This window comes from Pseudorasbora parva, chromosome 24, assembly GCF_024679245.1.
Source record: "Pseudorasbora parva isolate DD20220531a chromosome 24, ASM2467924v1, whole genome shotgun sequence".
NCBI classification, from domain to species: Eukaryota; Metazoa; Chordata; class Actinopteri; order Cypriniformes; family Gobionidae; genus Pseudorasbora; species Pseudorasbora parva.
In genome coordinates this window covers 10,096,061-10,124,013 of record NC_090195.1, presented here as the reverse complement: position 1 = coordinate 10,124,013, position 27,953 = coordinate 10,096,061, and the positions used below count along the sequence as shown (strand labels likewise).

Sequence of the window (27,953 nt, the reverse complement as noted above, 5' to 3'; positions counted from 1 at the left end):
GCCGTAAGCGCTGAGGAACGCATTAGACCGTCCACCCTGGCAGCTCTGGTCAAAAGGGCATGTTAAAGGCTAAGTAGTCCGATTTTTACCAAGGCTTTTGACTTTAAGACATAAAGGAGAAGATGTTGATCACCAAATGACTGACTCCTACACTCAGGGTTGATTGTAATGCTGTTGACCCCTAATCAGATGATGCAGACTATTATCATAATGAGTGTTCTTGCTGGTCTTTGTGCTGACTTTTCAAGCAGGTGGTTGTTGTGGGACTCAAATTAAAATGAATTTTCAATGGTATAATAGCATGTTTTTTTAGTCCTTTGTGGAGTGAGGTTCACATTAAATACTATAAGCTCTTTATAATTTGATTGGGCCTCAGCGGGCTCAATTGTGACATGTTTAGTGATTTCACACTGGCTGTAGACCAAGAGGCCCTGCCATCCATCTCTCATATTCTGAAGCTTTATTATTACATTGTTCTCATGATTAGCTATGCATGATTGAGTAAGCTTGGGGTCGCAGGAAGAGGAATTTTGCAAAGGTTTAGAGATGTATTTTTTTATTTATCTGTATTTGTTGATACTGTATTTTTTTTAATGGATTTATAATTAGATTTTTTATATTAAAATTGTTCATGCTCATTTAAATTTAGATTTTTTTTATATTATTTATCAGTTACAAACTGTTTTATTGGATTTTAATTTAATTTATTTTAAAACAAATAATTTAAACCGATTTTTAAATGTAATTTTTATTTATCTTTTTTATACTGTATATTATAATGTATCTAACACAACATTTTAATATACAGTATAAAAAGTCAATATTGTTATGTAATATATAATGCCTATATTAATCTTGTAGCTTTAAAAGTACTTGATTTGACTTAACATTGATTTATTTTTTGTATTTTAGATTTCTTTTTCCAACCATTCATCACTATGACATGAAAGTCATTATCAGTAACAGTTAAAATTTTTACATTGTACTCATCCTTATTACATTTATTTATCATGGTTTTATTTATGTGCTTTGGTTGAGCTGGTTTTGAGGAGCATATGCTTCCAAGAAAGGAGCCTTGGCTGTTGTACTTATTTGGAAGACTTCATATGTGTTCGTGTGTTTACATGTGTGGCCCCTCTTTTCCCACTCCTACACTTGATGAAGCGTCCCCAGGAATGCTGTGTTTCCATGACGCTAACTGGGTAAAAATGAGTCTAGAGTGTTTTTCCCCCCTAGAAACACACTTCCCCAGGTCTTAACCCAGGTGCACATATCTGGACCCAGGAAGAAGCTCCCAACATCCCCCTTCCTTCACTCTTCTGTTCCCTGTAGAGTCCCACAATCCCATCTCTCGTTTCTGAAAGCCTCCCTGATTTATTGTTCCATAAATGCCTCATGCTGCAGGCCCCAAAGAAGACATTCCTACTGTTTGCAAATGGCCCCTGGAGACAAAAGAAAGGTTCCCCCAATCAGAAAGGCTTTTCTTGTCCCGCTGAAAGCTCGCTCTTGGTTAAACAAGGTTCCCCGTCATCACCGGTGAGGGGTCTCTTCCCTGCTATATCAATCTGTTGGTGAGTGATCATGGTTGGCCCCGGTGAGAACAAACTCTGTGCTATTGTAACCATCCCAAACAGGCAAACGCAGAGTTAAAATCATCAACTTCCCATCCTTCCCGCTGTTCCAAGGCTCAGTTGTGCTAATTGGTTGTTTTTTAGGATCGGCCCAAACGAGCAGGGAGCCGTTTAAAGTGTTTGATGGCCCTGGGTCTTGTGGCCTCTATTCTCTCTGTTCAGCCATAGCAAGAAGAACTGAACCCCCCCGTCCTTTTCGGGATGCGTGACCGTGTGTGCATGTGAATGGGAACGCTTGTGTGGGGATGGGGCCTTGCTTTGTGTTTGTGTTATTGTCATTCAAAATGTAATGTCTTTTAAAAGAGGGTTTTTAATTTGACCCCCACCAATTAAGAGATTTAGGTTCGGGATGGTTGGCAGTCACCTTTGACCCACCTGCTTATTATACTCAACATCTCCACATCATGGTGTGAAATCCTCTTGTGCTCTTTCTGTTTCTTTGTATATCTCCCTGCCTGCTATAATTCTCTCTCTTTACGAGATTTTTTCTCTTGATAGTAATGTAGATCATTGTTGCCAAACTGATTGAGAATTTCTCTTAGTAATTGTCCTTGTTCTCATGTTTCCCAAGTAAAACGCAAACTTAATATAGCAGAGAATTTTAAGAATAGTATGGTAGTTGCAACATTGCAGTTATTAAGATTTTAGTAAATCAGCTAGTTAGTCCTATACTTAACTCTGAGGTCTTGAGTTTGTGCCATGCGCTGAGAAAAACAGGGTTGTTTTTACAGTGTTCATGTAGACTATAAAAGCAAACTTTGAATGTTGACTTGATAATCTAAATACAATTTTTTTTTTAAAGTTTCTTTTAGGTTAGGTAAGGTTTTTAGGTTCAGACTTGCAATGGAACTTGCAACATTGCAGGGATTTTGATTAAAGCCTAGTTCACACTGCCCAATTTTTGCCCCGATTTTGAGTCGCCGACAGGTTTTGCGAAATCGCCGACAAATGCCCGAGATTACAGGCAAATCGGTGCTCGTGCACGCGAGTGACAATCACACAGTGTGAATGATCAAAGACGCGATCAGAGAGAATCACCGACGAGTCGCCGACGCCTGTGAGATATTTGACATGCTAAATATCTGGACCTGTCGGCGATTGAAACTCCTGCTGTGTGAACTGCGTTCTGACTGAAAATGACATCGGCAATGACCGACAGCCAATGAAAGAGTGACATACAGTTTAAAGCAAACTTTGTGCAGTTTATCATTTTAATAACAATTCAAAGTCTCGCGCGAGAACTCCGGTCTGCCGCACGTGTGATCTCGCGTTGTTTACTTGTCACATCGCACGTGTGTTTGGGAAACATAGTTTGCGCAACGGAGAGAGAAAGTTGTCGGCGATTCTTCCTCTTGTTCAGTCATGCAGTGTGAACTCCTCTGTTGTCAAACCATTGTGCAGTGTGAACACAGCAGTGACTGAATGATACCCCAGATAGTCATGCAGTGTGAAAAGAGCAGTGACCCGACGAGTTTGAAAATCGTGCAGTCTGAACTAGGTTTAAGATTATAGTTAGTCAGTGTGACAAGCAGGGCTAGGCCGAAAGCCACGGGAACGGAACGATTGCTGATGCACACCACACCGGGCCTGGACTATTTGTGCTGTGTTTTATGTTTTATAAAATATGTGTGTGTTTGTGTGTGTGTGTGTGTGTGTGTGTGTGTGTGTGTGTGTGTGTGTGTGTGTGTGTGTGTGTGTGTGTGTGTGTGTGTGTGTGTGTGTGTGTGTGTGTGTGTGCGCGTGTGTGTGTAATCCTGAGATTACCTACATTGTGGGAACCAGCCAGCGGTCCCCACTTTTCAAAAGGCTTAAAAATCACACAGAAGGAGTTTTTTTGAGAAAGTAAAAATGCAGAATGTTTCCTGTGATGGGTAGGTTTAGGGGCAGGGGCAGTGTAGGGGGATAGAAAATACGGTTTGTACGGTATAAAAACCATTACGTCTACGGAGAGTCCCTACAAAGATAGTGAACCAGATGTGTGTGTGTGTGTGTGTGTGCATGCCAATTGTCCATGAGGGGCTGTTGCTTTACTTTCATGTTGTTTTTTTTGTTTTTCAATATTAAGGTTTCGTTAAATGTTCGCCAGTTTCCGGCTCTTTCTTCCTTGAGCTTTAACTTTACTACAGTTGACTAGTTAGGCTGTACATGTTTCAGAATTTAATTGATAGTGTCTTTTACATTTTAAATAGAGCTAACAAATAGAATGGAGAGTTGCAGTTCAAATCTGAATGTTACAGTCAAACTCTAATTCAAATAAATTCATATACCTGTAATTTTTCACTGTAAAAGTAAACATTTGTTGAGGAAAACTTGGATGGATGGATGGATGGGTTTGTATTTAGTTAATAGATTTTATTGTATGTATTGATTTAACTTTTGTGCACCAGGGATGATGAAGACTTTATTTTGCAGAATGCATTGGTGTTTTGAATTTCCTTGAATTTGCATTCCAGTAAATTTATCTTCCTGCCATTCCAATTCAGCTTCCCGAGGGGTATGGCTAATTCATTTCAAAATGATCAAAACTCTTTATATTCCAAAAATATCTTCAGATACTAGATACTTTAACTCATCGGATACAAATGTAAAACACTCTTTAGGAGGAGATGTTCCTCTTGAGTCTTTCAAGGCCTCATTGGCTCTGCAGATGATTTCACTTGGAAAGCATGATGACTTCGCAATCGCCTAGAGTAACCCCTCTCCGACAGCTCTGAGTAAGTCATTCAGTTGTAGAGGCTTACAGGAACACATCCTGCACACTCCCACATGCAATAACCTCATCTGATGTGTAATAGCGCTCATGAGGAGGGGTCTCAGGGTCAGAAGTGCAGGTTGGCCTCTTTCGAACAGGAGGGGAGCTGATGAAGACTGGCTGCAGAAGATTGAAACAAAAGCTTACTTCAGTTCTCATAAGAGAGCAATGGGTTATCTCATCAGGAAGTGCTTATACATGACACTTGATGAAGATAAATGAGGGCTAAAGCAACAGGACAGTGGCAGACCTGCTGTTCACACTGGTAAGGGCAGCAGGGGTGAACATCAATGTAGATATGTTATTCTATAAGCTTGGCATATTGATTCATGTGGTGGATAGTCATTGAGCACAGGGGTTTTATAACTTCTTGATGCCAAAGACCCCAAAATTGATGATCCCCTAGCAAAGGAACTATATTATGAATGTTATCTTTATTTTTATTTATTTTTTAAACCCATGGACAATCCTAATTACTGCTCAAGGGCACAGTGGTGGTATTTATGGATCACTATAGTCCTTGTGTAATTATAACTTACGACCTTCCGGTTATCATTACCCATATCAGGTTATGTGGCTACACCTGCATAAGGAGCCTACTGTGATTTGCACATTAACCAAATTCTAGACAGTACTTCTTTTAACACTACTTAGTTTATCACCTTCAAGGTTCATATTCATGAGGAACTGAGGAACACACTGATTTCTATAATTGCACACGATTTAGTAAGCTACAGTGAGCAGACTCTTAAATTATAAGATTTCATGATATATCAGTACCATATCAGTTGGTCTTTTTCGTCTTTATTTATTTAGATTGATTGATTTATTTTTATTTTATTTATTTTTTATTTATCAGTCTGCTTTTTACATTTAAAAAAAAATATTTTGAAATGTATTTCATTAATGTTATGAAAAGCACCGTCAACACTGTTTCATTAGGAATTATTCACATTTTTATTTTATATTGTTTAATCTTTCATACTTTATATTATCATGTTGATAAACTGACTTGTAGCATACAAACAATTATATTACTTTAATTTTTATCAACCATTTATCAGTTATTGTCCTCATCATGAAAATAAAGGCCAGTATCATAATATTGTTGCACTGCTAATATATAATGATCTTATTGTTTTCCTATAACTTCCCTTGTAAATGCTTTGTGGTCAGACTGCATTGGCCCTCTGAGGCCAGAGAGCAGTAGTCATTTCCATGGTAGTCACCATCCACGGCAGCATTAGTTCCACCGCAGGCTCTTTTTGTTGCTTTTCGGAAAAGAGATGGAGTGAAAAAAGAGGGTAGAGGGGGTAAAGTCTCCCTGATCCCCTTTTCCATATGCCGGGTAATCCAGAGGCCACCGTCAGCACAAATGTGGCTTTGATAGCTGGGAGAGGGTGCGACTGAACATGGTGCCCCTGAATGTGTTTATGGGTAAGCGAGTGTGTGGATATGTGTTTGTGTGCTATTGCGAATCTAGGGGGAAACGGGTCAAAATAAGCTGTATAGAAAGAAGGCCCCATGTGGGAAGTTCAGTTTCAATGCGTCTGTAAAGTTGGCACTCTTGTTGGGTTGTGCAGTGTGCTTGGTCTGACTAGGCAGCAAGCCGAAATTACATAATGAAAAAGCAAATGTGTTCAAGAAATGGTTATCTCAGGCACAGAATCTGTCGAGGAAATTAGATGCGATAATGTAGATGTAGTGATCAGACAGGTTCATGCCATTGTGTGAGTGCTCAGGTTTATAATCATAACAAAAGATTCATTCAGAATAAGTGTAAGCTCCTCCTCTGTCAGGTGGGTTAAGTGTTTGATGACGTATTAGATGGAATCAGGTGTCAAAATAACACATGAATACGGTTGTTGTATTACTACCAGTGGTGGAAAGAGTACTGAAAAAGCATACTCAAGTAGAAGTACGGTTACTTGTCAAAATATTTAGTAAAAGTACCTGTCCTAAATACTACTCAAAGTAGGAGTTAAAAGTAGCCGTTTTAAAAGTACTCATGAGTAGTGAGTATTATGCTATGATTGTTAGTCCACCTTTTACCCTGCTAATTAAAAATGTAGCTACTCTTTTATGGATGATTCTCAGTAAGAACAAAAAACATATCACCTAAAAATATTTCAATATTTCTTTAAATATTTATTTTTATTTTTGACTGTTAGCACAAAAAATACAGCCATGTAATATTTGAGAAATCAACCAATAATATGGTAACATTTATGACAACCGTTCTGTAGAGGTTTTCACCACTGATTATTTTTGCTTGGAATTAAAAAATAAACCTGATTTAAATATAAATCTGATGTTTTATAAAAGTTTTTCGAGATATACATAGCATACAATTTTAAATCGCCATGTGAGAACACATTACATTAAAATATGCACTTCAATATGCTGGCAGAAAGCAAGTTTAATGCATTTATATGTTAAACAAAATCGACGTAAGGGACAAAAATCTAGCAGTGACGATCGGTTACTGCCTAATGCACTTTGAAGCCTGGCAAATAATTGAGCTAAATGAAGAGTTTCCAGCAGATGGCACCGCGAGCTTGTGCAGCGCTAACAGAATCTGTGGTCCATTTGTAGTAATTGTTTAAGGCGATTTGAAGATTGCAGTCATCATACAGTAGCCAGCACTTACCCCCTTTCATAAAGCGCGCGTGCCTCTCGTTCTAGGCTGGTTGCTTTAGTTGATTTGACGGGAGTCACGCGCGTGACGCATGGACACACAGGACTGATCATTCGCCTTAGCCAATCACGTTGACAGGAAAAATAAATAAACATAATGTAGCGACAGCAGGTTTAGGGAAAATAGCGCAGTAAAAGTACCGATACATCACTTAAAATGTACTCAAGTAAAAGTACACTGTTTTTAAACTACTTAAAAAAGTACAATTCCTGAGAAAAACTACTCAATTACAGTAATGAGAGTATTTGTAATTCGTTACTTTACACCACTGATTACTACCCAAGTTGAACTTAGATTTCTGATATTTTCACTTGTATTTATTTGTCTTGTGTGTCCTTTCAGAACAGTTTATTTTGCTAGTATTAGTGGTGTTTGCTAAAACAAGTATCACTATTATTATTTCTGTCTTGAAAGTGTTTGGCATGGTAATGGATATGACAATGTCGATATGTTTGGTATTGGCAGAATAGATCTGCTACGCTGCTGCAGAGCAAGTGTAACCCCTCCTGTTCGAACCACCCGCTCCAAGTGGGATTCGAACCCGGGTCTGCCGGCATGAGAGTCGAACGCTCTAATAAGGAGGCTAAAGGCTGCAACCACTAGTGTTAGTCGCTAGAGTGTCTCTTGAGATCAGAGGAGTGGTTTACTCGCACAACAACTACTAGCTGGCCTCCGTTACACTCACCCCCCTAAACCTCGATCCCATCCGGCTCACGGCACCAATGTAACCTCTCCTGTTCGAACCACCTGCTCTAAGCGGGACTCGAACATCGGGTCTGCCGGCATGAGAATCGGACGTTCTAACAAGGAGGCTAAAGGCTGCAACCGCTAGCGTCAGTTGCTAGAGCGTCTCTTGAGATCAGAGGAGTGAGTTGACTTGCACAGCAAAGTAGCATACATGAATTACCCATAGCATATCTATAAAGGTGGAGCTAGAGAAGGTGGAGGTTTTTTTTAAGCACGCTGCAACTGCTACAGCAAATGCTAAGTATTTGAAAGCTGAGCAGCTAGCTCATTGGCTACCAATACAGCAGGAGCCAATCAGCTGTGCCCTACAAAGAATTATGTGATTGCAAGCAGATTGAGTCAAGGAACTATCAGCCTGTGCCATCTAGAATTTCACACAAACCATGTTCTTAACAACTTTGAGAACGTCAGCAGAGAAAGGCATGTGGTTCATCATAAGATCATAATATACATCATATGCCCGCTATATTGCTAAATCTACTCACATTTTGATATCAACAGAAAAATATATCAGGATAACCTGGATTCTTTTAAGGCTCCCCTGCTTCAGAGCGCTCATAGTTTGCGTAGACAATAGTAGTGTTGTGTATGTTTATATCTCTATTATACGTTTCCTAATATATAGAATTTCTGCTCATTATATATGCAATATATTTAGTAATAATAATGATCAGAGATGTAATAGAAGAAAGAAAGAAAGAAAGAAAGAAAGAAAGAAAGAAAGAAAGAAAGAAAGAAAGAAAGAAAGAAAGAAAGAAAGAAAGAAAGAAAATTATGTGAAGTCAGTAAAATTATGAGGTTATTTATGTGAAAAGATGAAGGGGGGGGGGAATAAAAGAACAAAAATATTATATTAAAAAAAGAAGAGAAAATAAAATAAAAAAGGGGGTTATGTTTCTAATTAATAAAACTAGCTTTTGCCCTGTGAATTATAACATGGATGGGATGATAATTTTGACTTGGGCCAGTAAGCAACCACTTAGCAACCCTCTAGCAACTACCCAGAACAGCCTAGAGCACCAATCATGTTTTTACAAAAAATGGAAAAAAGTTTGTGTGTCTTTTCTTCATGACTGTAATGCTTCCTTTTATGTGTTTCAGATCACCAGGACTGTCTACACCAGGTGGTTCACGAGCGTTTGGGAGAGCTGCTGCGTGTGTTGAAAGCTGTGATTTCCAAACACCACTCCTTGAATTCAGTGGAAATCCTCAGCGCGGCAGGGACCCTAATCGCAAAGGTCAAAGGTAAAGAGTTGTCTCACTCGCCTCCTTCGACTTTTAATAATTACACAGTGTAGAAGAATGAGGGAGAGACACTCATCCACTTGATATCTTGTTCCTAAAACTGTCTCTCATGGGCCTCCCACTCGGTTTGCTCTCTGGATCACTCTAAATTGTCTCATGTCGCTAGTAACGATAAACCCGAAATTGCCAGAGATGATTTTCCAGCAGGATTACCAGTCTATACAAAGCTCTGTGAGATGCATGTGGAAATCAAATACCTCAAAAAGAGACATCTTTGTTCCTCAAGCTTCTCACAGGGCTGACATTGGAAAAGCAGAACAATGCATGTCTGCAAGTGTGTTTGTGTGAGTGCACGTATGTGTGGGGGCAAACGCTTGCTTGGAGTACAATGTCCTTGTCAGAGTAGAGGAATCCCGTTTCACTCGGTTCCACAGTGAGAGAATAGCATCTCCATGCATGGCGGCGCTTCACTTGGCTCGTGGACAAGAATCTCTGGATATGCATAGCATCCAACAAACTTCTTTTTGTGAGTGTTTTGCTTGTGCCGTCTTAGAAATAGAGCTGGGACAGGATGGATTTTTTTCTTACCGGGGTTTAAAAGCAAGAAACTCCCCTGGTTCAGCGGTAAACCGCTTTTAAACCTGCGATATTTAAAGGGGGGGTGAAATGCTGTTTCATGCATACTGAGCTTTTTAGACTGTTAAAGACTTGGATTCCCATCCTAAACATAGACAAAGTTTCAAAAACTAATGTTGAACGTTTGATGGAGTATTTCTGTATCAAAAATACTCCTTCCGGTTTCTCACAAGTTTCGGAGAGTTCCGAAACTCTCCGAAGTTTCTCTCTTCTCCTGGTAGGGTGACTAGAGCGAGAGAGGAAATGCACGCCCATAAACACTCGCTCAGGTGCAGATCCAGTCGTCCGTGAACACTTCTGTCGCGCTGCACTCCACTTTATTCCTATGAGTGACATCAAGCGACTTCAACGCTTCAGCACAGCATTCAGGGAAGGCAGCGCTGCATTTGAACCGATTTGAACGCAGAAATGACGGGAAGCTTCACAACATCGCTTCAGTCGCGTCGCAAAGTGAATTTCTATGGTCACTGCTGTCACAGGACTTTACCAAATCATACCAAAGAAGTGTGTTTTTGACGGAGCGGTCCCAGCGATAAAGGTTCGGTCCTGCTTTGGAAGCAGCCGGTGAGTAAAACTGCTTCAAATGTCTCTGCTGTTGGCTATCGTCGCGTGAGTAAACATCAGTAAACGACACGATTGCGTGCTTCGTCATTCAAACGGTTACTCCATTGTTGTTCTATGTATAACGTTACACTAGTCTGACGTGCAAAACCGTTTTGCTTGCTACTGCTAAGGGTTAGTCGCATACAATAGTCCATAACCCGAATCATGTCCTCATAAACTGCGAGTAAACACACACAAATGTTGACAGGCCAATAAATGCAGTACAGTTTAGTGGCAGTGAAACAGTGCTGTTGCTGTTTCTCCTGTTCAATTTATTTCAGCCTCCGAATTTGATTCTGGATCATATCTATTAGCTGAGATCGATAGCCATGGGCTTCTCCACGCTTGAGGACGTCACCGCTTTGTGCGCATTCGTCATTCTTTAGCTCCGCCCACACGATACGCCTCCAGGCGCTCGTTTTTTCCCGGAAAGACTCAGTACAGCCTATATTTCTTTTATAAATATAATAAAACTAAAGACTTTTCGGAGATATGAAGGATGCAATATTACTCTATAGGTACTCAAGATTGACATGAGATTGACTGAAACTGAGTTTTCAACCCCCCCCTTTAAAAAATTTTTTGTGTGTGGCACTCACAACAAGATGTGCAGCAGGCGTGTTGCGCGTCTTGTTGTGAGTGCGACACAATAATCTTTTTCAATAGTTTGCTGTGTAAATTAAATTGAGAGTATAACTAATGCATATATGCTATTTTAAATTCTGTAGCCTACATTTTTATATATATAGCCTACTTTTTAAATAAACGCTCAAACATCCATTTCATACGCATGCGTGGGTATTTTCCATCAGTGAAAAAACACATACAGCCTGTAAAACATTTAAATGATTATAAGTAAATAATGATAATCTTAAGAATATAAAACAAATTCATATTTGTTTAAAAAATATTAGTTTTATATAGCCTATTTCCCTGCAAAGATTTGCCATGCCGGTCTGCGCTTTGAGATGAATGTGGGACATGATCTGGATAGACACCGCCTCGAATATCTTTGTCTTCACGTTTTCTCCTGATGTTGCAAAGCAACACTTGTTGCAAACGTCTGAAGAGCGAGTTTTATCTTCCACAGGGTCAAGATGTTTAGGCTATGTTTGATTATGCACTGCTAGAGAAAAGGAAAGTTAAACCGCTGCGTGTGAACTGCACTATTCAAATAAACTTGACGCGCCTCAACTCTAATAACAAGCACAAACTTTGTTAAATAACATGTAGTCCTACAGTGTTTTTCTACTTTACTACAGTAAAAGATGTGAACGGGTGTAATAGACTTAAGCAAGCGAAAGGAAGAAACGCTTATAATTCCTTGCGAAAATGAGTGCGATGCGAGTAAAGATTTGGGAAAAGAAACCAGAGGTCCCCATGGATAAAATGGACAAACGTTAGGCCTATTGTTAAAGTTCACGGAAATCTGAATTTTGGATGACCAGATCGCAAGCCTCCCTCTCTTATTTGGGATGAATCCATAGCTTGTTTTCATAGCTGCGATGTAACGTCTGCCAATTTCTTTCTCTTGTAAAAAAAGTTTTGTGCTTTACCCCTGTGGTAAAAATCACGTAAAGCAGCGTTCACATACAAAAGACTGGGTCAATATTATAGTTCGAAATTATAGTTTTAAATAGAAAATCGTATGAAAGGAGATATTAAAATAAATTCCTCCTAAGTGGAAGCAAGCTACTTTTTTCCCCTCGCGTGCAACATAGCACGGATGAGTCCTTATTCAGGTTAGTAAAATAGTGTGTATATAAAAGTTTTTAAGTAGAAAATTGTATTTATGTAAAGAGATAAAATACAGAGTAGCTTATAATACATTATATATTTTTATACAAATAAAACAAATTACGATAAAGTGGTTTTCACGCTAGGTTTTCTAGCAAAAAATATAAAGGCTGGAATGTACTGGGTTTTTTATTTGCGGTGACGGCGGTGAAGATCTCAGACCCGCGGTAGGCATCACGTGACCACGGTATTGCGGTAAAACGGTAACTGTCCCAGTCCTATTTAGAAACCACTTAGTTTGATATTTTATCTAAATCAATGACGTTTTTAGTGCTGCCTAAATGTGCGTATAGATTTTAGGACCACTGCTTGCACATGCGGTCAGTGACAGCAACACTTTCAGTGCTGAAATGCCTGCTGGTTAACACAAACAGAAGCAGGGCTAAATGGCGGGTCTTGGTTTGCTATGTGGTCTCTTTACGTACTTGCGTTCTGCACTGTTATTGGGAACTGAAGCTAAATGCCTAGCTTTGTTTTGACAGTTGATCTCATAGCGGGTCATGTGATGTTTTTGTATAAACACATCCCCAAACCTTTTAGTTTCCTCTTTCTAAACAGTTATGTTGCTATGCATACGTTTCAGTTTCCTCTTTCTGTGCAGCTGTTCAGTTTTCTCTGTGCAATCAAATTTATTTAACATAAATCTGTTTTTTAGTCTTTAGTTTGCGTAAAATGTGGTTCTAACACATGCATTTTTGTACACGTGCAAAAATGTTAAATGTATTAACAGCATCTTAAAATCATAAAGATTAAACACTTAAAATTGGGGTATCCTTTGAGGTAATATCATATCAGAACATAAAATTATAATTTAAGACTTAAATTTAGATTTATTGTAATTGTAATAAATAGGTAAATTAATATAAAATTATTAAACTTCTATTAAATATTATAAATGAAATGATATATTCTGCTGCTAACATATTCTGCACTTTTAAAGTCTTTTTCTGATTAAGTTTCTCCATAATTCACTGATAAATTTGTGAAAATGCTCTGGAAATGTCTCTGTTGTACATGCATAAAACATAAATCTGTTTTATGTCAAATCTGTAAAAATGTAAAGCAATTCAATTTTAGATGCTGGGAATGTTGCATTTTGATATTGCATGTTTCAGTGTTTATCCTACAAAATGTATGTTTAAGCATTATTGTGAAAACCTTTGAATACTAATGATTTCACCCTTACATTTTCTAGCATTTGTTAATAATACGTTTCTGAAGTTAAATCGGTGTAATTCCATCTGCCACCACTAGAGGGACAAAATGCTTCTTATTGTGCCACCTCTCCCTCTCTCTCTCTCTCTCTCTCTCTCTCTCTCTCTCTCTCTCTCTCTCTCTCTCTCTCTCTCTCTCTCTCTCTCTCTCAGATACACACACACACACACACACACACACACACACACACACACACACTGAAGCCTTTGTAATGTGACACTTGAATAATCAGTGTTCTAGCTCTGTGGCTCGGAGATTAGAATAAGAGAAAGTTGAATATCCGGATCGGGGAGCTCCAAGCATGATAAGAACTCCGCTGTGGAGTTTGAACAGGGCTGAATCTCTCATGTTCAGCTCGGCACATGCGTCCGCTGCAGAAACGTGACACTGACCCTCCTGGCTGGGCCTCAGGATAAGATAGGGACCAGCAGGAGTTTAGGCAAACCTTCACGGAGGCTCTAGGGAGGACTGCGGTCCAGAATGTTATGTGAACATCGCAATATAAACTCCCCAAAAGCCGAATGTCCTGAGGGGAAGATATGCGCTGATGTTGACGAACCTCGCGCGACGTGTCCTTGATGATTTTAGCGCTCAGCGCGCCGTCCTGTTCCGAGGAAATAAAAATAAGACTTGTTTTCTTGAACGAGAGCCACAAGGAGGTTTTTTACCTTCCTTTTTTAATCCTGCATTGCAGTTATGCAAGAACTTTGAGGCTTTCTCAAGCAATGCTCTTGCACGTATTGGGTTTCAAAAGTAATTGAAGTTTCTCTGTGGTACAGCGTCTCTCATGGGCTGCCAACAAAAAGGGGGTGTGTTTGTTCCCATCATCCCTGAGCCTCTTTACCTCTCATCACCTACATCCCTCAGGGACGCTCCAAACCCCCTTCATCTGATGGACTTGAGACCTTTTGACTAAATGGTGCTCTCCGAATTCCCTGAGCTTACAGAGACGAATCCATCAAATTCTTCTTTACACCCAGTTAGGGCTGCATTTTAACCACCTCTAATGTGAGGACGTGTCAGTGTCATCCTTATCTGAATAGATAAGTCTGGTATCTTCTGTGGGAATAGTCCAAACTGGGTTGCTGTTTGGTCTCATCCATGTTTTATCAGTTCCTCCCTCTAGATTTAGAGGTGAAATTGATTAGCAAGCCTCACTGGTGCCTGATTTCCCAGAGAGAAGGGGGAAAAACGCGAAAAAACAATGCCATTTTTGCTTAATGATGTAACTTCCACATTTGGATTGTGTGTGGACGGTGAGGGCTGCCATTGTGTTCTTGCGAGCTTCAGGATGTCCTGTTGGGGAGGGGTATGTGGAGGGACGAGGGGACGTGAGGACCAGACAGAACTTCGTAAACGGCGGTAGAAGGAGCTTCTGATCCACATCACGTTCACTTCAGAATCTAAAAACTTTGGGAAGATCTCAAAAGGTCAAGAAGAGCAGCCTAACGGCTTTGTCCTTTCAGACAAGGAGTGTCTTCAGACGAAGTTTATTGGTGAATTTTGGCAAAAGACTCTTGAAAAGTATGCTGGAAACGATTCGATCTTGACTTTTCATCTGTCTTTTCCTGGTGGTTTGGTGTGTGCTAACTGGATGGGAAGTGTTGTGGTCGGTAAGTGTTTGCTTTGAGGAACTGAATGTTTTGAGTCTTTCTTCAAGACGGTTTCTACATGCTTGTTAGCCACACTATAATTTTTGAGGGCTTCCAAAAGTTCGTAAAGCTTCTTGTTCTCAGTTGAGTGTCGCTGGAAAGCTAAACTGAGACTGTAATGCTTTACTGGTTGGTTAGTTAGTAGCGTTTAAACCAGTTGTGGCCAGATAGAAAGGGAAACTAGGTGTATAACAGATGAAATCTGTTGGAATGGAGTACCTGGACAGCCACTGGCCTTCTTTTTCTTCACAAATCTCCTTTTGGAGGGTGTGTTGGGGTGGATTTGGAATCGTGGGTGGAGGGTGTTGAAATAGGAATGGCGTCAGTGGTTTTGGCAAGGTCTGCCACTTGTTTATTTTCACAGTGTTTATTATTGGAGCTGATTGTAACTTATTTACACTGCTGTTTAGTTCCTCCCCGTCTTTAGCCATCCAGTGTTTAGACTCAGGAAGCAAGTTTTCTCTAGATTACAGACTGAGCCATAATGCTACTACCAATCTTAGAGTAGAATTTGACTTTAGCATCATATATTTTTATGTAAGAACTTAAGCGACTGGAAACGTTGGACTCTAAATCTGTTTAGCTAGTAATTTATAATTGTTTATGTGTTAATACATTTTATATTATATTTTATATTATATATGAATTAATGTATTATATTTATTTATTAATGTATTAATTTGTTTTAGTATCCATGTATTAAGCAAGATCAAGTATTTTTATATTTTTATATAAACCCTTTTTTTCCCTTCATCTTTTGTCATCAAACAGGTGTGAACTTCAAGGAAGTGAATGAAGACAATAAGCAGAAGCTCTTTTCCGAGATCTACACTTCCATAGATACATTGGCCTTCACGTTTGGCAATGTGTAAGTACATCACAGCTGCTTCATCATATGTTACTGTAAATTCATTGCTTTGTCATGAAACATTATCCGATTAGTCATTTAAAAAACATCTGCACTGAGGATAGTCGCCTCCCTGAGTCAGCAAGCTAAATGTGTGTTCAGCTCTTGTCTGTTTTATAAGATAACACAGACTCTATGTGGTTTAGGTGTTGCTTGTTATTTTTACGTCAGGAGTGTGCATGATTGTGTGTGTGAATCATTAGCTTTGTTCCTAAATCTAGCGAACTTCAGCATTTTAAGGCATCATAGACGCTTTTCAAAAGACAACTTAATCATACTACCTCCTAAGATATCTTGTTTAATAAAGATTCCAAGAAAGTATTGCATCGTTTAAATAGAAGGCAATGACTGCATCCAAAGATGTGTACTTCCTTACTATATAGTAGGTGAAAAACAGTATGCGAAAAGAGCAGTATTCATAAAACAGTAGGCGAAAAGTACATGGTTGACTGCTTCCGGACAGATTCTGAAGTGTTCATCCAATGGACCCTTTACTATCCCATAAGGCCACTGGAGATTAATTGTGAATGGCTGTGAAGAGACGCAACTGACATTGAAAGTCACATGATAACGACACAATGTAGGTGAATGTAGATACTACATTCTGTAGATTACATTCGTACTACACATATTCATGGTATATAGAATGGTTGTGAAGTAATTATTCCCAGCAGCCATATCACCCTGTAGCCCAAGACTGGTTTCCCAATGAAGCTAAGCAGGGCTGAGCCTGGTCAGTACCTGGATGGGAGACCAACTGGAAAAAAAAAGGTAGCTGTTGGTAGAGGTGTTAGTGAGGCCAGCAGGGGGCGCTCACCCTGTGGTCTGTGTGGGTCCTAACACCCCAGTATAGTGATGGGGACACCATACTGTCAAAGAGCACCGTCTTTTGGATGAGACGTTAAACCGAGGTCCCGACTCGCTGTGGTCGTTCAAAATTTAGGATGTCCTTCGATAAAGAGTAGGGGTATAACCCCGGCATCCTGGCCAAATTTGCCCATTGGCCTCTGTCCATCATGGCCTCCTAATAATCCCCATATAATGATTGTCTTCATCACTCTGTCATCTCTCCACCAATCAGCTGGTGTGTGTTGAGCGTTCTGGCACAATATGGCTGCCGTCGCATCATCCCCCTTCTATGTAAAGCGCTTTGAGTGCCTAGAAAAGCGCTATATAAATGTAATGAATTATAATTATTATTATTCAAAAGAAGTACAAACTCTTGAGAGTATATGCGATTTCGGACACAGCCTAAAAATAGTTTGAGGTCATATACAGTCGATTATTGTACAGAATGTTTGTGTGTGGTATGTATATTATGCTTATAAGTGCACTGTAGTGTTAGCTTAGCAACATGCTAACGCCAAACTCTATTGGAATTAAAGGTGCAGTGTGTAGTATTTATGAGGATCTACAGAAATGCAATATAATATACATAACTATTTTAAGTGGTGTATACAGACTGTACATAATTAACCTATATGCTTTAATTTCCATAGAACGAGCCATTTCTATTCACATACAGTGAAATCTGCATTTTGTGCCGCCATGTTTCTACATTAGGCCTAAACGGACAAAAAAACTGCTCTACTCTATGCTGTCTCAGACGACGGCATCTTTGTCCTATGTCAGCCACCGTAGCTTCTCTATGTGCTTTGTAAGGGAGGGATGAGCAGTGGATGGTTGCAGTTTGCAAGCTCACCGCTAAATGCTGCTAAAATTGACAAAACTGCACCTTTAAGTCGCTTGTGCTAAATGTATGTACGGGATATATGTTTTTTGAGTTGCTGCCTATGTAGACAACACACAATTTGGTTTTACACAGAACAATGTTTTTCCATTGTTCCACTGTAAACATGCATTAGAAGAATGTGTTTCACCGTCACACTAGGGTTTTGCATCTTTTGCAGTGTCTTGAGCAAATCCCGCAAATTAAAAGTAGCCCAACATTCCAAATCACTTACGAGGTTCCATGACTGCTAGGATGCCTTCTTGGGATGCAGCTACCTAAGTAGGTAGTAGGTAGCAAGCTGTCTCACTAGATTTTTGAAACAAAGCTATGGTCCTCCTGCTGTGCATGTGTGTGTTGTTTTAATGCTGAGTTTGTTTTTATCTTGTCTTCCTCAGAGTGTCTGACTTCCTTATGGGAGATGTAGAGAATGGCTCAGCCTCGGGGCTTCCTCAGGCCCGCAGGAGCAGGGTGAGATTTCCCGCTTTCCACTCCTCCTTTTACACTTAAAAGCAGTCCGATTAACAGGTGGCTGTATATCACGTCAAAGGCTGAATGATCTGGACGCTTTCTGTGCTTTAGAAGTGGGGTCAGAGAGTGCAAAGCTCATTTAAGAAAAATAGAAACAAGGTCTGTTTTGGAGAAGAGGGCTCATCCTGTTTGGACTGCCCCAGTGATATATCTCATGGAAAAAGCCAGTGACACTTTGGCATTGTGATTTGACTGAGTACTCTCAGATAAAGCAGATATGGAAGATAAAATGTGTTTCCTTTTCAGTATTGGATTGTTTGTTCATACTGCCGTCTTTTTTTATTGTCGCTGGTCTTTTATTTCAGTCTTCTGAAAACCTGACGGTGGAGTCCGGAGAATGTGGACCAGAAAAAGATGACCCTCCAGGTGAGTCAATCCATTCCAAAAATCTATACATATAAGTTACTTATAAATATGTCTGTCCTTTAAAATTAACATGAAATACAAATGGATAATTTTTACTTCCTCTTCATTCCAAATACATTCCTTCATTCATTCATCTTCTCCTCTCCAACCACATGTCATAAAGATCACTTTTTATGATATAATTGATTTCTGATGGATAAAATGTGTCTGTTTTTTTTTTTCTTAATTAATATCGTTCGGTTTCATTTGGAAATGTCACATTACAGAAACAAATAAAACAATTGCAAAGGTATGAATTTAGCAGCACACCCACACAGACACATATATCGCACAGCTCGCTGTTCTCAAATCAGATTTCACTGATCAATCTCAGCATGTGGGAATAAACTGTCGGCTCACACATTCGCTATCACTTTAAATCTTGGCCGGTCTGCTTAGTGCCAATCCACTCTAATACAGCTCCAAGGTCAGTAAACACTTTCCATCTGTCGGTCACTCCTACACACACATACGCAAACACCCTGCCCCTGGTGCAAAAACACCTATGTCTGGGGTGGGCTTGCTGGGATCCATGCGCCAGCCCCTGCTGCTCACCCTCACCGATGTGTTTGGCTGTGCGTCTGTCCTTTTCATAGGTCCCTCTCCGCCCGCGAGGGTGGAGGAGATGGATGGAGCTTTGCTCCGGAGTGACAGCGGGGTGGAGTCGGCCCTGCTCTATGCCAAAGCCTGGTCGAAATACACCAAGGAACTCCTGGCCTGGGTGGACAAACGTCTTAATATGGGTAAGTAGAGCATCTAGATATCTGGACAAGCATGTTTAACTATCATTAGTAGATAAGGGGTTTGCGATTAATTGTCAATCAAGTTACAGTCATGTTTTGTCTTCATCTTTAGTGGTCAATTGATGTGTGTTTATATAGCTGAATATTTGAGAAGGGTATAAGCTAAGCAAACATGCTATGCAATTAGCTATGCAAACAGTATGCTTAGTTAATAATCAGGGCTTGCAAAACAAGCATGAGAAATGTTAAATTTCATGATTTGTAGCTTTTCTTATATACCATTATATGTAACAATGGTTATCATTATATGAAATGGTCATGAAAATACAATTGAAAAGTTTGTGAAAGAAGTATCTTATGCTCATCAAGGCTGCATTGTTTTTTTAAAGAAAAAAAAACAGTAATCTTGTGAAATATTATTACCATTTAAAATGACAATTTTTTAGCACACACATGCATGTATATATTTAAGAAAAATAGGTTATATTTATATATAATTTAAATTATATAAATATATATACAATATATACATGCAAATATTTTGTTAAATATATACATGGAATGTGCATTTTTATATACATACTATTTTTACACAGTACACACACATAAATTGTGTAAACACAAACTTATATTTTGGATGCGATTAATCAATTGTCCAGCACAAAAAAAAATAAAAAAATAAAAAAAAAATAATAATAATAATATATATATATATATATATATATATATATATATATATATATATATATATATATATATATACATATATATATATATATATATATATATATATATATATATATATATATATATATATATATACATATATATATATATATATATATATATATATATATATATATATATATATATATATATATATATATATATATATATATTATTATTATTATATATTTATTATTATAATATTTATATTTGTGCTGGGCAATCGATTAATCGCATCCAAAATAAAAGTTTGTGTTTACTTAATTTACTCTGCAAGCTCGAAAAATGAGCTCGATAAGTTGATAAGTTATATATATATATATATATATATATATATATATATATATATATATATATATATATATATATATATATATATATATATATATACACAAACCATGATTCCATATTAATCATATCCTTCACTTCACCAGACATTGAATGTGCAAAAAGCTACGCCAAGATGGCTGAATCTGCAAAGGCGCTGGCGTCTCAACAGGTCAATATTTCTATGATATGCACTTCATAAAAGTACAATACAAGCACTTTTCCGTTCTGAGACTATAAAAAAATCTTTGCTATATAAACAGTGGTGCTATTAAAGCTTTTTATCTGTTTGTTCAATCCTTTGTGGTTTATTCCAGGAGCACATGCCATTCCGAGACATTTATATCTCTGCCTTCAAGAACGATATTGAATACAGCCATTTGATCATGCAAACCACAGCTGCTCTACAGTCTAACAAATTCATGCAGGTACAACTAATATTCCCTTTCTGATAATGATCTTATACTCTCATTGTGTAACTGAATCATTGGAAATGTACAACTTTTAAAAAAAGTGTATGTCCTTTTTTAGCCTCTGCAAGCTCGAAAAAATGAGCTCGATAAATTGAGAAAGGAGGTGAAGGAACAATGGCAGAGAGAGCAGAAGAAAATGGTGGGTAGATTTGTATGCAAATCAATCAAAAGCAGTATTTGCGAAGTAGTTGCTCACTATGAGGTCCCTTCTGAAAACAGAGTTGGCTCAGCTGTCAGCCTGTTTGTTGTTCAAATTCCTCTGCTGATCTAATAGAGGCTCTGCGTTAACACTAATTACATCAGATTCAATTGCAGCGACTTCATTCTGTTGGTGCACAGACGTGTCTTTGTGTGAGGTATTTTTGTAAGCGGTTGTTTAGCACCTAAGCATGACTTATTACTGCCCGAAAAGAGAACAAAGAAATTGTAAGGTAGTTACGCTCTGAAGTGTGATTGTTCTAGTGCCTCAGAATGGGCATCAAGTATGTACTTCCTTTAGAGCGCATTTGTGTGATTTGATCATTATATAAATGAGTGTTGTGGATGTGCATGTGCTGAAATGTGTTGAGTTTGACTTTATGAAAAAGGACTGTGTTTGGTATTTTTCCTAATGATTGTTAAAGGGATAGTTCACCCAAAAATGAAAATAAGCCCATGATTTACTCACCCTCAAATCACCCTAGGTGTAAATGACATTCTTCTTTTAGACAAATAAAATTGGAGTTGTATTAAAAATACAGGTCCTTGGTCATGGCTAATCCAAGCTGTATAATAGCAGTGACTGTTGCTCTGTTTTTGAAGTCCCTAAATGCATCTTGGGGGTTAAAAAACGCCTTCTGAAGGGAATCAGAAGGCGTTTTTGTCCACATTTAAAACTTTATAAAGTAAAGTTCCAGCCGATTGCCTTCCATGGAAAAGTGTTGAAAGTGCCTTCTCGCAGTTCAAGATTCTTCAAGATGTCTGACGAGCGTAAGCCTTTTGAAAAGCAGAGGCACTTTCAACACTTTTTCCATAAACTGAATACGGAAGGCGATCGGCCGAAACGTTACTTTAAAATTATACTTTTTTTTTTCTTTTTTTTTTACACAAATGCATCAATTCACTTCAGAAGGCCTTTATTAACCCCCAAAGGCCTTTAACTAACCCTTTAAAGGGCCAGTATTTATTTATTTTTTGCAACTTTTTATTCTTATTATTAGTCCACTTGTATTATTTGTCAGAGTTTTCACTTGATAAAGTTTTTGCAAAATATTAAAGATGAAATATATAAAATTGCTGTTGGTCAGAAACCAAATATCCAAAACCGCTACTTTTCAGGAAATGGACAAAACAGTATTTTGTTTTATAATTAAACACTATTTTGTCAAAGTTGATATTGTGGTTTTATATTTGATCAGCTGCTTGTAAGTGATATTATATTATTAACATTTTACCAAATCACATTTTTTGATTTGTGTATTTCTGAGAATTTCATATATATGTTTTGGCCGTCATTAGATCGGCCACATCTGAAGCAGTAAGTGTATTGCATTACGTTTTGATCAACTTAGCGTTTATGAAAACTTCAACTTAAAAGTTAATTGAATCAATGTGGGTGCTCAGTTATTTTTGTCATTCGGCCAAATCTTATGTTATAAAAGATGAAGTGCTTTTAAGACAGTATTGGCTAACACAACTCAATGACAAATGCTCGACTAAGACACTTAGCCTTTATATATTGTTTCTTGAGTAAAGAAATTGCTGTATTTATTCAAAGAACCAGTTCTTTATTTACCCTTGAAATGCTAACAAGTGGAGACGATTCCAAAATGCATGCAGCACTTTGTTTAAGAAGGCGTTATGAGTGTGAAGTTATGAGATTTATCGACAGTTTGAGGATCCAATGGAGTTACGAGGTTTAGTCACATCTTTTTCTTTAATTCTTTTCACTGGTTAAATGTTTGCAAAACCCACAGACAGATGTAAAGGGATGAAATACAGAAATAAGAGGTTTCCGCCAGACAGCGATGATTTATTTTCATGTCACTCTGGAGTATGTCGTGTTATGGATAATGACTTAAACATTAAAAATCATATAAATGTGTTTACATTGTGTATTTATAGAATGAAGCAGACAGTGCGCTGAAGAAGGCCCGCCTCCTGCAGGCTCAGAGGCAGGAAGAATATGAAAAAGCCCGCTGCTCAACCAGTCGGGTGGAGGAGGAACAGATCGGAGCGGCAGGAGCAAAACAGCTGGAGAAGAGACGCAAACTGGAGGAGGAGGCTCTGCAGAAGGTCTGACTCAGAGGCAACACACAACATGTTCCTTATCACAGCCCTTGCTTTATCCATCCATTTTGCAATAATTAAGTCTTGACAAATATATTGCACACTTTATTCCCATGTATATGTAAATCTTCATTATTGAAATGAACCGCTTAAAAAATGATTCACTGATTTATTTAAATTAGCACTCCTAAGACTTTTATTTTGTAGCCGTTCTTTACCTATACTTTTGATTTGCTTATTTAATTAGGGAGTTTTGTTTTATTTATTTATTTTGCTTTATTAGTTGTATTTGTATATTTTCAACTTAAAGGGATAGTTCACCCAAAAATTCTGTCATTATTCACTTTCATGTTGTTCCAAAATTGTATGAGTTTGTTTCTTCTGTTGAACACAAAAGAAGATATTTTGAAGAATGTTGGTAACCAGACAGTTAAGGGGGTGAGTAAATGATGACAACATTTTCATTTTTGTGTGAACTATCCCTTTAATTGAGATCCTTGACAACAAAAAAATGGTCTACCATATAAGATGAACTATATTATAAATATTAGATATAGCATAATAAAATAACTATTATAGCTAAATGCTAAGGAGTCACATCTATAGTTTCCTTCTATACTATACTATTGTATACTATAATATACTATACTATACTATACTATACTATACTATACTATACTATACTATACTATACTATACTATACTATACTATACTATACTACTTTACAATTATAATAAAGAGTCTCTTGTGGCTTAGCAAACTAGTTTCAAAAGTAGTTTCCTCAAGTCTGCTGTGATTAAGCTGTTGTTTTAGACAACAAGATGATTTAGGCCAGAAATTTGAGAAACAGGAAATATCTTTGTCTAAATATAATTGTGTTTGTACTGTATGTGTCTGTTTCTAGGCAGAGGAAGCCCAAGAACATTACAAGAATTGCATCACCGATGTCGGGGTGAAGAGAGTGGACCTGGCCAACACCAAGAGCGAGATTCTGACTCAGATACGAGAGCTTGTGTTTCAGTGCGACCTGACCCTGAAAGCAGTGAGTAATAATGTACACACACAATTAGATAAAATCTAACTTATTGCTTGTCATTCAGAAAAAACAGGCACACCTGGGCTCATTGAGGCGGAGTGTAATTTGGTTGACTTCACTCTAACAAAGTGACCTCAGGCTACAGATTGAATTTCACAAATCCCTAACCAGGAATGACTCAATGGTCAAGCAATAAATCTTTTTAAAACTGTTAATTAGGAGGGGTTTTTTGACAATTGTTTTTTTCATGTTACCTGTGTAGCCAGTGTATTATTTCAGTTTCAACTTTTCATTTAATAATTATATTTTATTCGTTGCTTTATATTGTGTACTTTCAGCAAGGGATGATTCCATGTGGTCGGATCAAACTCTCTTTTAATTTATTTTTAGTTAAATAATTTTTTTAAATTAATAGGTTTTGTAATAAAGTATTTCACCATTTATACTTCACATTTTTCTCTTTTCATCTAATAGTTATACTTTATTTCAGCATTATTTTAGTTTTAGTATAACAACACTGAATCTCATTGATCCGAAATTCTTTTCCACTTAACTGCATTTAAAAAAATCAAAACGGTAAACATTTTAAAACGGATTTACATTGAAGTTTTTGAACACGAACATTACTAATCTAACATCCTTACTATTGTTCTAACATCTGACCAGTAACTTTACATATTGCAGTTGTTGTGATGTTGTGGTTTCTGCTGCAGTTAGGACAATTTAATTGTGTCAATGGCCTCAATTTGATGATAATATTTATTTTCTCATTTTGCAGGTGACCGTGAACTGGTTTCAGATGCAGCAGGCCCAAGTGGTGTCCCTGCCTGTGAACTTCCAGTCACTATGCGAGAACGCCAAACTGTATGAGCCGGGTCTGTGTTACACTGAATTTGTGAAGAGTCTGCCTTCAGACAGGACCAGAGTGGAATCATTCTCTTTTGACCTCTCTGGGACACAGAACACAGGGTAGGTCTATATCCTTCTTTGTAACTTTTTCCCATCTCAGAACATTCCCACTAAGATGAGTATCTAGGATAATCTGTGTTTTGGAATCCATATGCTTTTCAAAACTGGCAATGGCCTGCTTGTATTTTTCCAGATCTTTGACTTTTAAGTCACTGAGTGATGGAGAAAGAGAGAGAAAAATGAATTGTGTTGGTGAGAATGTCACACAATTGTGTGGTTGCCCTCAGGTCTTCCTGAGGAAATGGCTGTGGTCAGGGCATAGAGGGATACAGGGAACGGGACAGGAGTAAAGGGAGGAATGTTTCTAGTTGTTCCTATTTAGCCGATCTCACGTCTCCTTGCGCTCTTTCTGGCCAATTAATCTGGGTTTTTAATATCCTGTGTTGTGTTGGGGACAGTATTTCACCTTAACCTCTTTTAAAAAACACATCTCTCACTCCTGAAACAAAACTCAAAAAGAGTCTTGTCAAAACACCCATGTTCTAACACAAGGTCCATTTTTATTCGTGGTTTGGTGAGTGATTTAGCTGAAGGCCTTTTGTTTCGAACTGTTAAGGTTTTACTGAAAATGCCTGGAAGGTGGTGAAAACTGAATTGATCAGTTCATCTTAAACACACACACACACACACACACTACTGTTAAATGTCTATAAAGAGCAACCTAGTAAGTACACATACATCAAGTTGCATGTGGACAAGCATAATTTGTGTACAAACCATCATCATATATGCATCTTGCAAAAAAATCCTGAATGTTATTCTAACATTTGAATGGTAATTTGCAATATTAAAAATGAACAAACACTGTGAAAAAGTGTTTACACTTTATAAGTATCTTTATATATTATATTGTACATGCATATAATATATATATTTTTGTTAATTGAGATAATCTAAATAAGTTAAAAAAGATAGAAAATGTAATATAAATGTTGCAAAAAGATTTATATTAAATAAAACCAAAAGAATAAATTAAAACTCAATATAACTTAAAAAAAAATAATAATAAATTTACTAAAGCACATACAGTTGCTAAAACTTAAACTTAATAAAACTAATATTAATAAATATACAGTATGTATAATATAAGTATATAACAGTATGTTGATGATATCATAACACAGAAAACACAGATTTATAAAGATGCATACATGCGTTAACATTAAAAAGCTTGGTGTTTAAATAGTCGCATTCAGTATGGCCAACTATGTTCTTTCTTATTTCAGGTTTGTGGTATAAAAGCTGACTAAACTAGTCCAAAAACTACTTTTGACTGGTTTTCTAAAATGCGTTTTCATGCAGGTTGCCCCTCTCAAAAAGAGTGATGAATAGCGGTCATTCATCCCAAGTTCACTTGTCCCAGGTGTCTCTCACACCTGGAGACTTTCTGAGTGCCGACGAGGTGGAGAGTCACGTCCAAGCACGCACTGGAAAGATGACGGATGGACGCTCTAACAGCAGTACAGATATTCAAGGTAGCACATCGAACGCCTCTTCGCTTTTGAATAAGTTTTCCTGCACGTTTCAGTGAGGTCCAGTGAGGCTGCATCACTGCGGGGTTTGGCTGACTTCCCTGGAATGCTCAAAGTGAATCGCTCCCTCAGGATGCGCCCTCGTTTATCTCTTTCATGAAAAAGTTTGTTCTTTTCACTAATGACAGATCAAACCTGCGCTCTGAGATACGCCTGTCAGACCTGCTTTTAGCAGAGATCAATTGGACACATTAGTGTTTTAAGACATCTCATTAAGGTTTACGATAGTGTGGACTAGCATCAGCTGAAGGCAGGGCAGAGGAAGTGGGCGGCAGATACACACACAGCACTGAACTGATCATCTGTGGTGTTCTTGACTCTCTTGAATCAACTTTTCAATTATTTTTATTATTATGATCATTACTGATTCAATAATAATTCTGATTTATAAGCTCTCGATTCAATTGAATTCTGCTTCAAATTAGATTTGATTCAATTAATTTGTGAATATTTCATAAAGTACATTGCATAAAGTACATGTGATGGCAATTCAGTCGGATTCAAACCTGGTAACTTTAATTAAAACTATTAATTAAAAGAATCAACTCATAAGAGTCATGCTCATATCTATACATTAAATGGTTACTATTCACTAAAAAGATGTGGTTCACAGGAATCAGGCTACACTGGTTGACTAAAGGTGTGTTCACACTAACAGAGCAGTCGCACCAGGGTCCGTTTTAATCAAACCAAACATGCCATGTATGACCACACCATATATGGTTATGATTCACTAAAAAGAACAGGTTCATAAGAATAATTTTTTAGAGGATTTGGGCTATACTGGTACACTCTATGGTTATGATTCACTCAAATGAACCGGTTCATAAGAATCATTTGTTTTCACAATCAGGCTACTACTTTTAAGCTGCTTTTAAGCAATCTGTATTTTATAAAGCACCATATAAATAAACCTGATTTGGCTTTGTAGAGTGTATGGTTTTGATTCACTAAAAATAACTGATTCATAAGAGTCATTTGTTCATGAATCATTCACTTATGTGCTGTTATATTGTAAAACACAAGAATGGATAATTTACAATAAAATAGTATTCAGATATAAGTTTCTGAATGGTATGTCATGTCTGATAGCTCTGAGGATCCAGGGTCCGTTCCGGGTCTGGAGGACCAGCAGTCAGGGTGGAGGCATGTGCAGTGACTCTGAGAGCGCTGGAGGAAGCAGTGAATCTCGCTCTATGGACTCACCTACAGCAAGCCCAGGTACAGCAACGGTCACTCTTATAAATCTCTCTTTGCTTGAGGCAAATAAACACACTTGATTGACAGGTCTTTTGTTTTGAGTGTGTGTACTATGTAGCATATAATGGTA

The 27,953-nt window shown here is 37.8% G+C and overlaps 1 protein-coding gene across 5 annotated transcripts in view; it reads left to right on the top strand.

Moving 5' to 3' along the window:
- The window catches only part of arhgap29a (Rho GTPase activating protein 29a), a 58,742-nt gene that overhangs the window by 24,217 nt on the left and 6,572 nt on the right, over positions 1 to 27,953 (top strand). For 3 of the 5 annotated variants that reach the window (XM_067435565.1, XM_067435564.1, XM_067435567.1), the window contains 13 exons: positions 8,930 to 9,073; positions 15,748 to 15,844; positions 18,011 to 18,083; positions 18,449 to 18,509; positions 19,145 to 19,291; positions 20,452 to 20,516; positions 20,662 to 20,772; positions 20,876 to 20,956; positions 22,921 to 23,091; positions 23,991 to 24,128; positions 24,901 to 25,091; positions 26,394 to 26,566; positions 27,716 to 27,844. In XM_067435565.1, the coding sequence (XP_067291666.1) occupies positions 8,930 to 9,073; positions 15,748 to 15,844; positions 18,011 to 18,083; positions 18,449 to 18,509; positions 19,145 to 19,291; positions 20,452 to 20,516; positions 20,662 to 20,772; positions 20,876 to 20,956; positions 22,921 to 23,091; positions 23,991 to 24,128; positions 24,901 to 25,091; positions 26,394 to 26,566; positions 27,716 to 27,844 (1,581 nt within the window). Of the gene's footprint in view, positions 1 to 8,929; positions 9,074 to 14,652; positions 14,938 to 15,128; positions 15,244 to 15,747; positions 15,845 to 18,010; positions 18,084 to 18,448; positions 18,510 to 19,144; positions 19,292 to 20,451; positions 20,517 to 20,661; positions 20,773 to 20,875; positions 20,957 to 22,920; positions 23,092 to 23,990; positions 24,129 to 24,900; positions 25,092 to 26,393; positions 26,567 to 27,715; positions 27,845 to 27,953 lie in introns of those variants that run through there. The other 2 variants (XM_067435566.1, XM_067435568.1) reach the window with 2 other exon arrangements.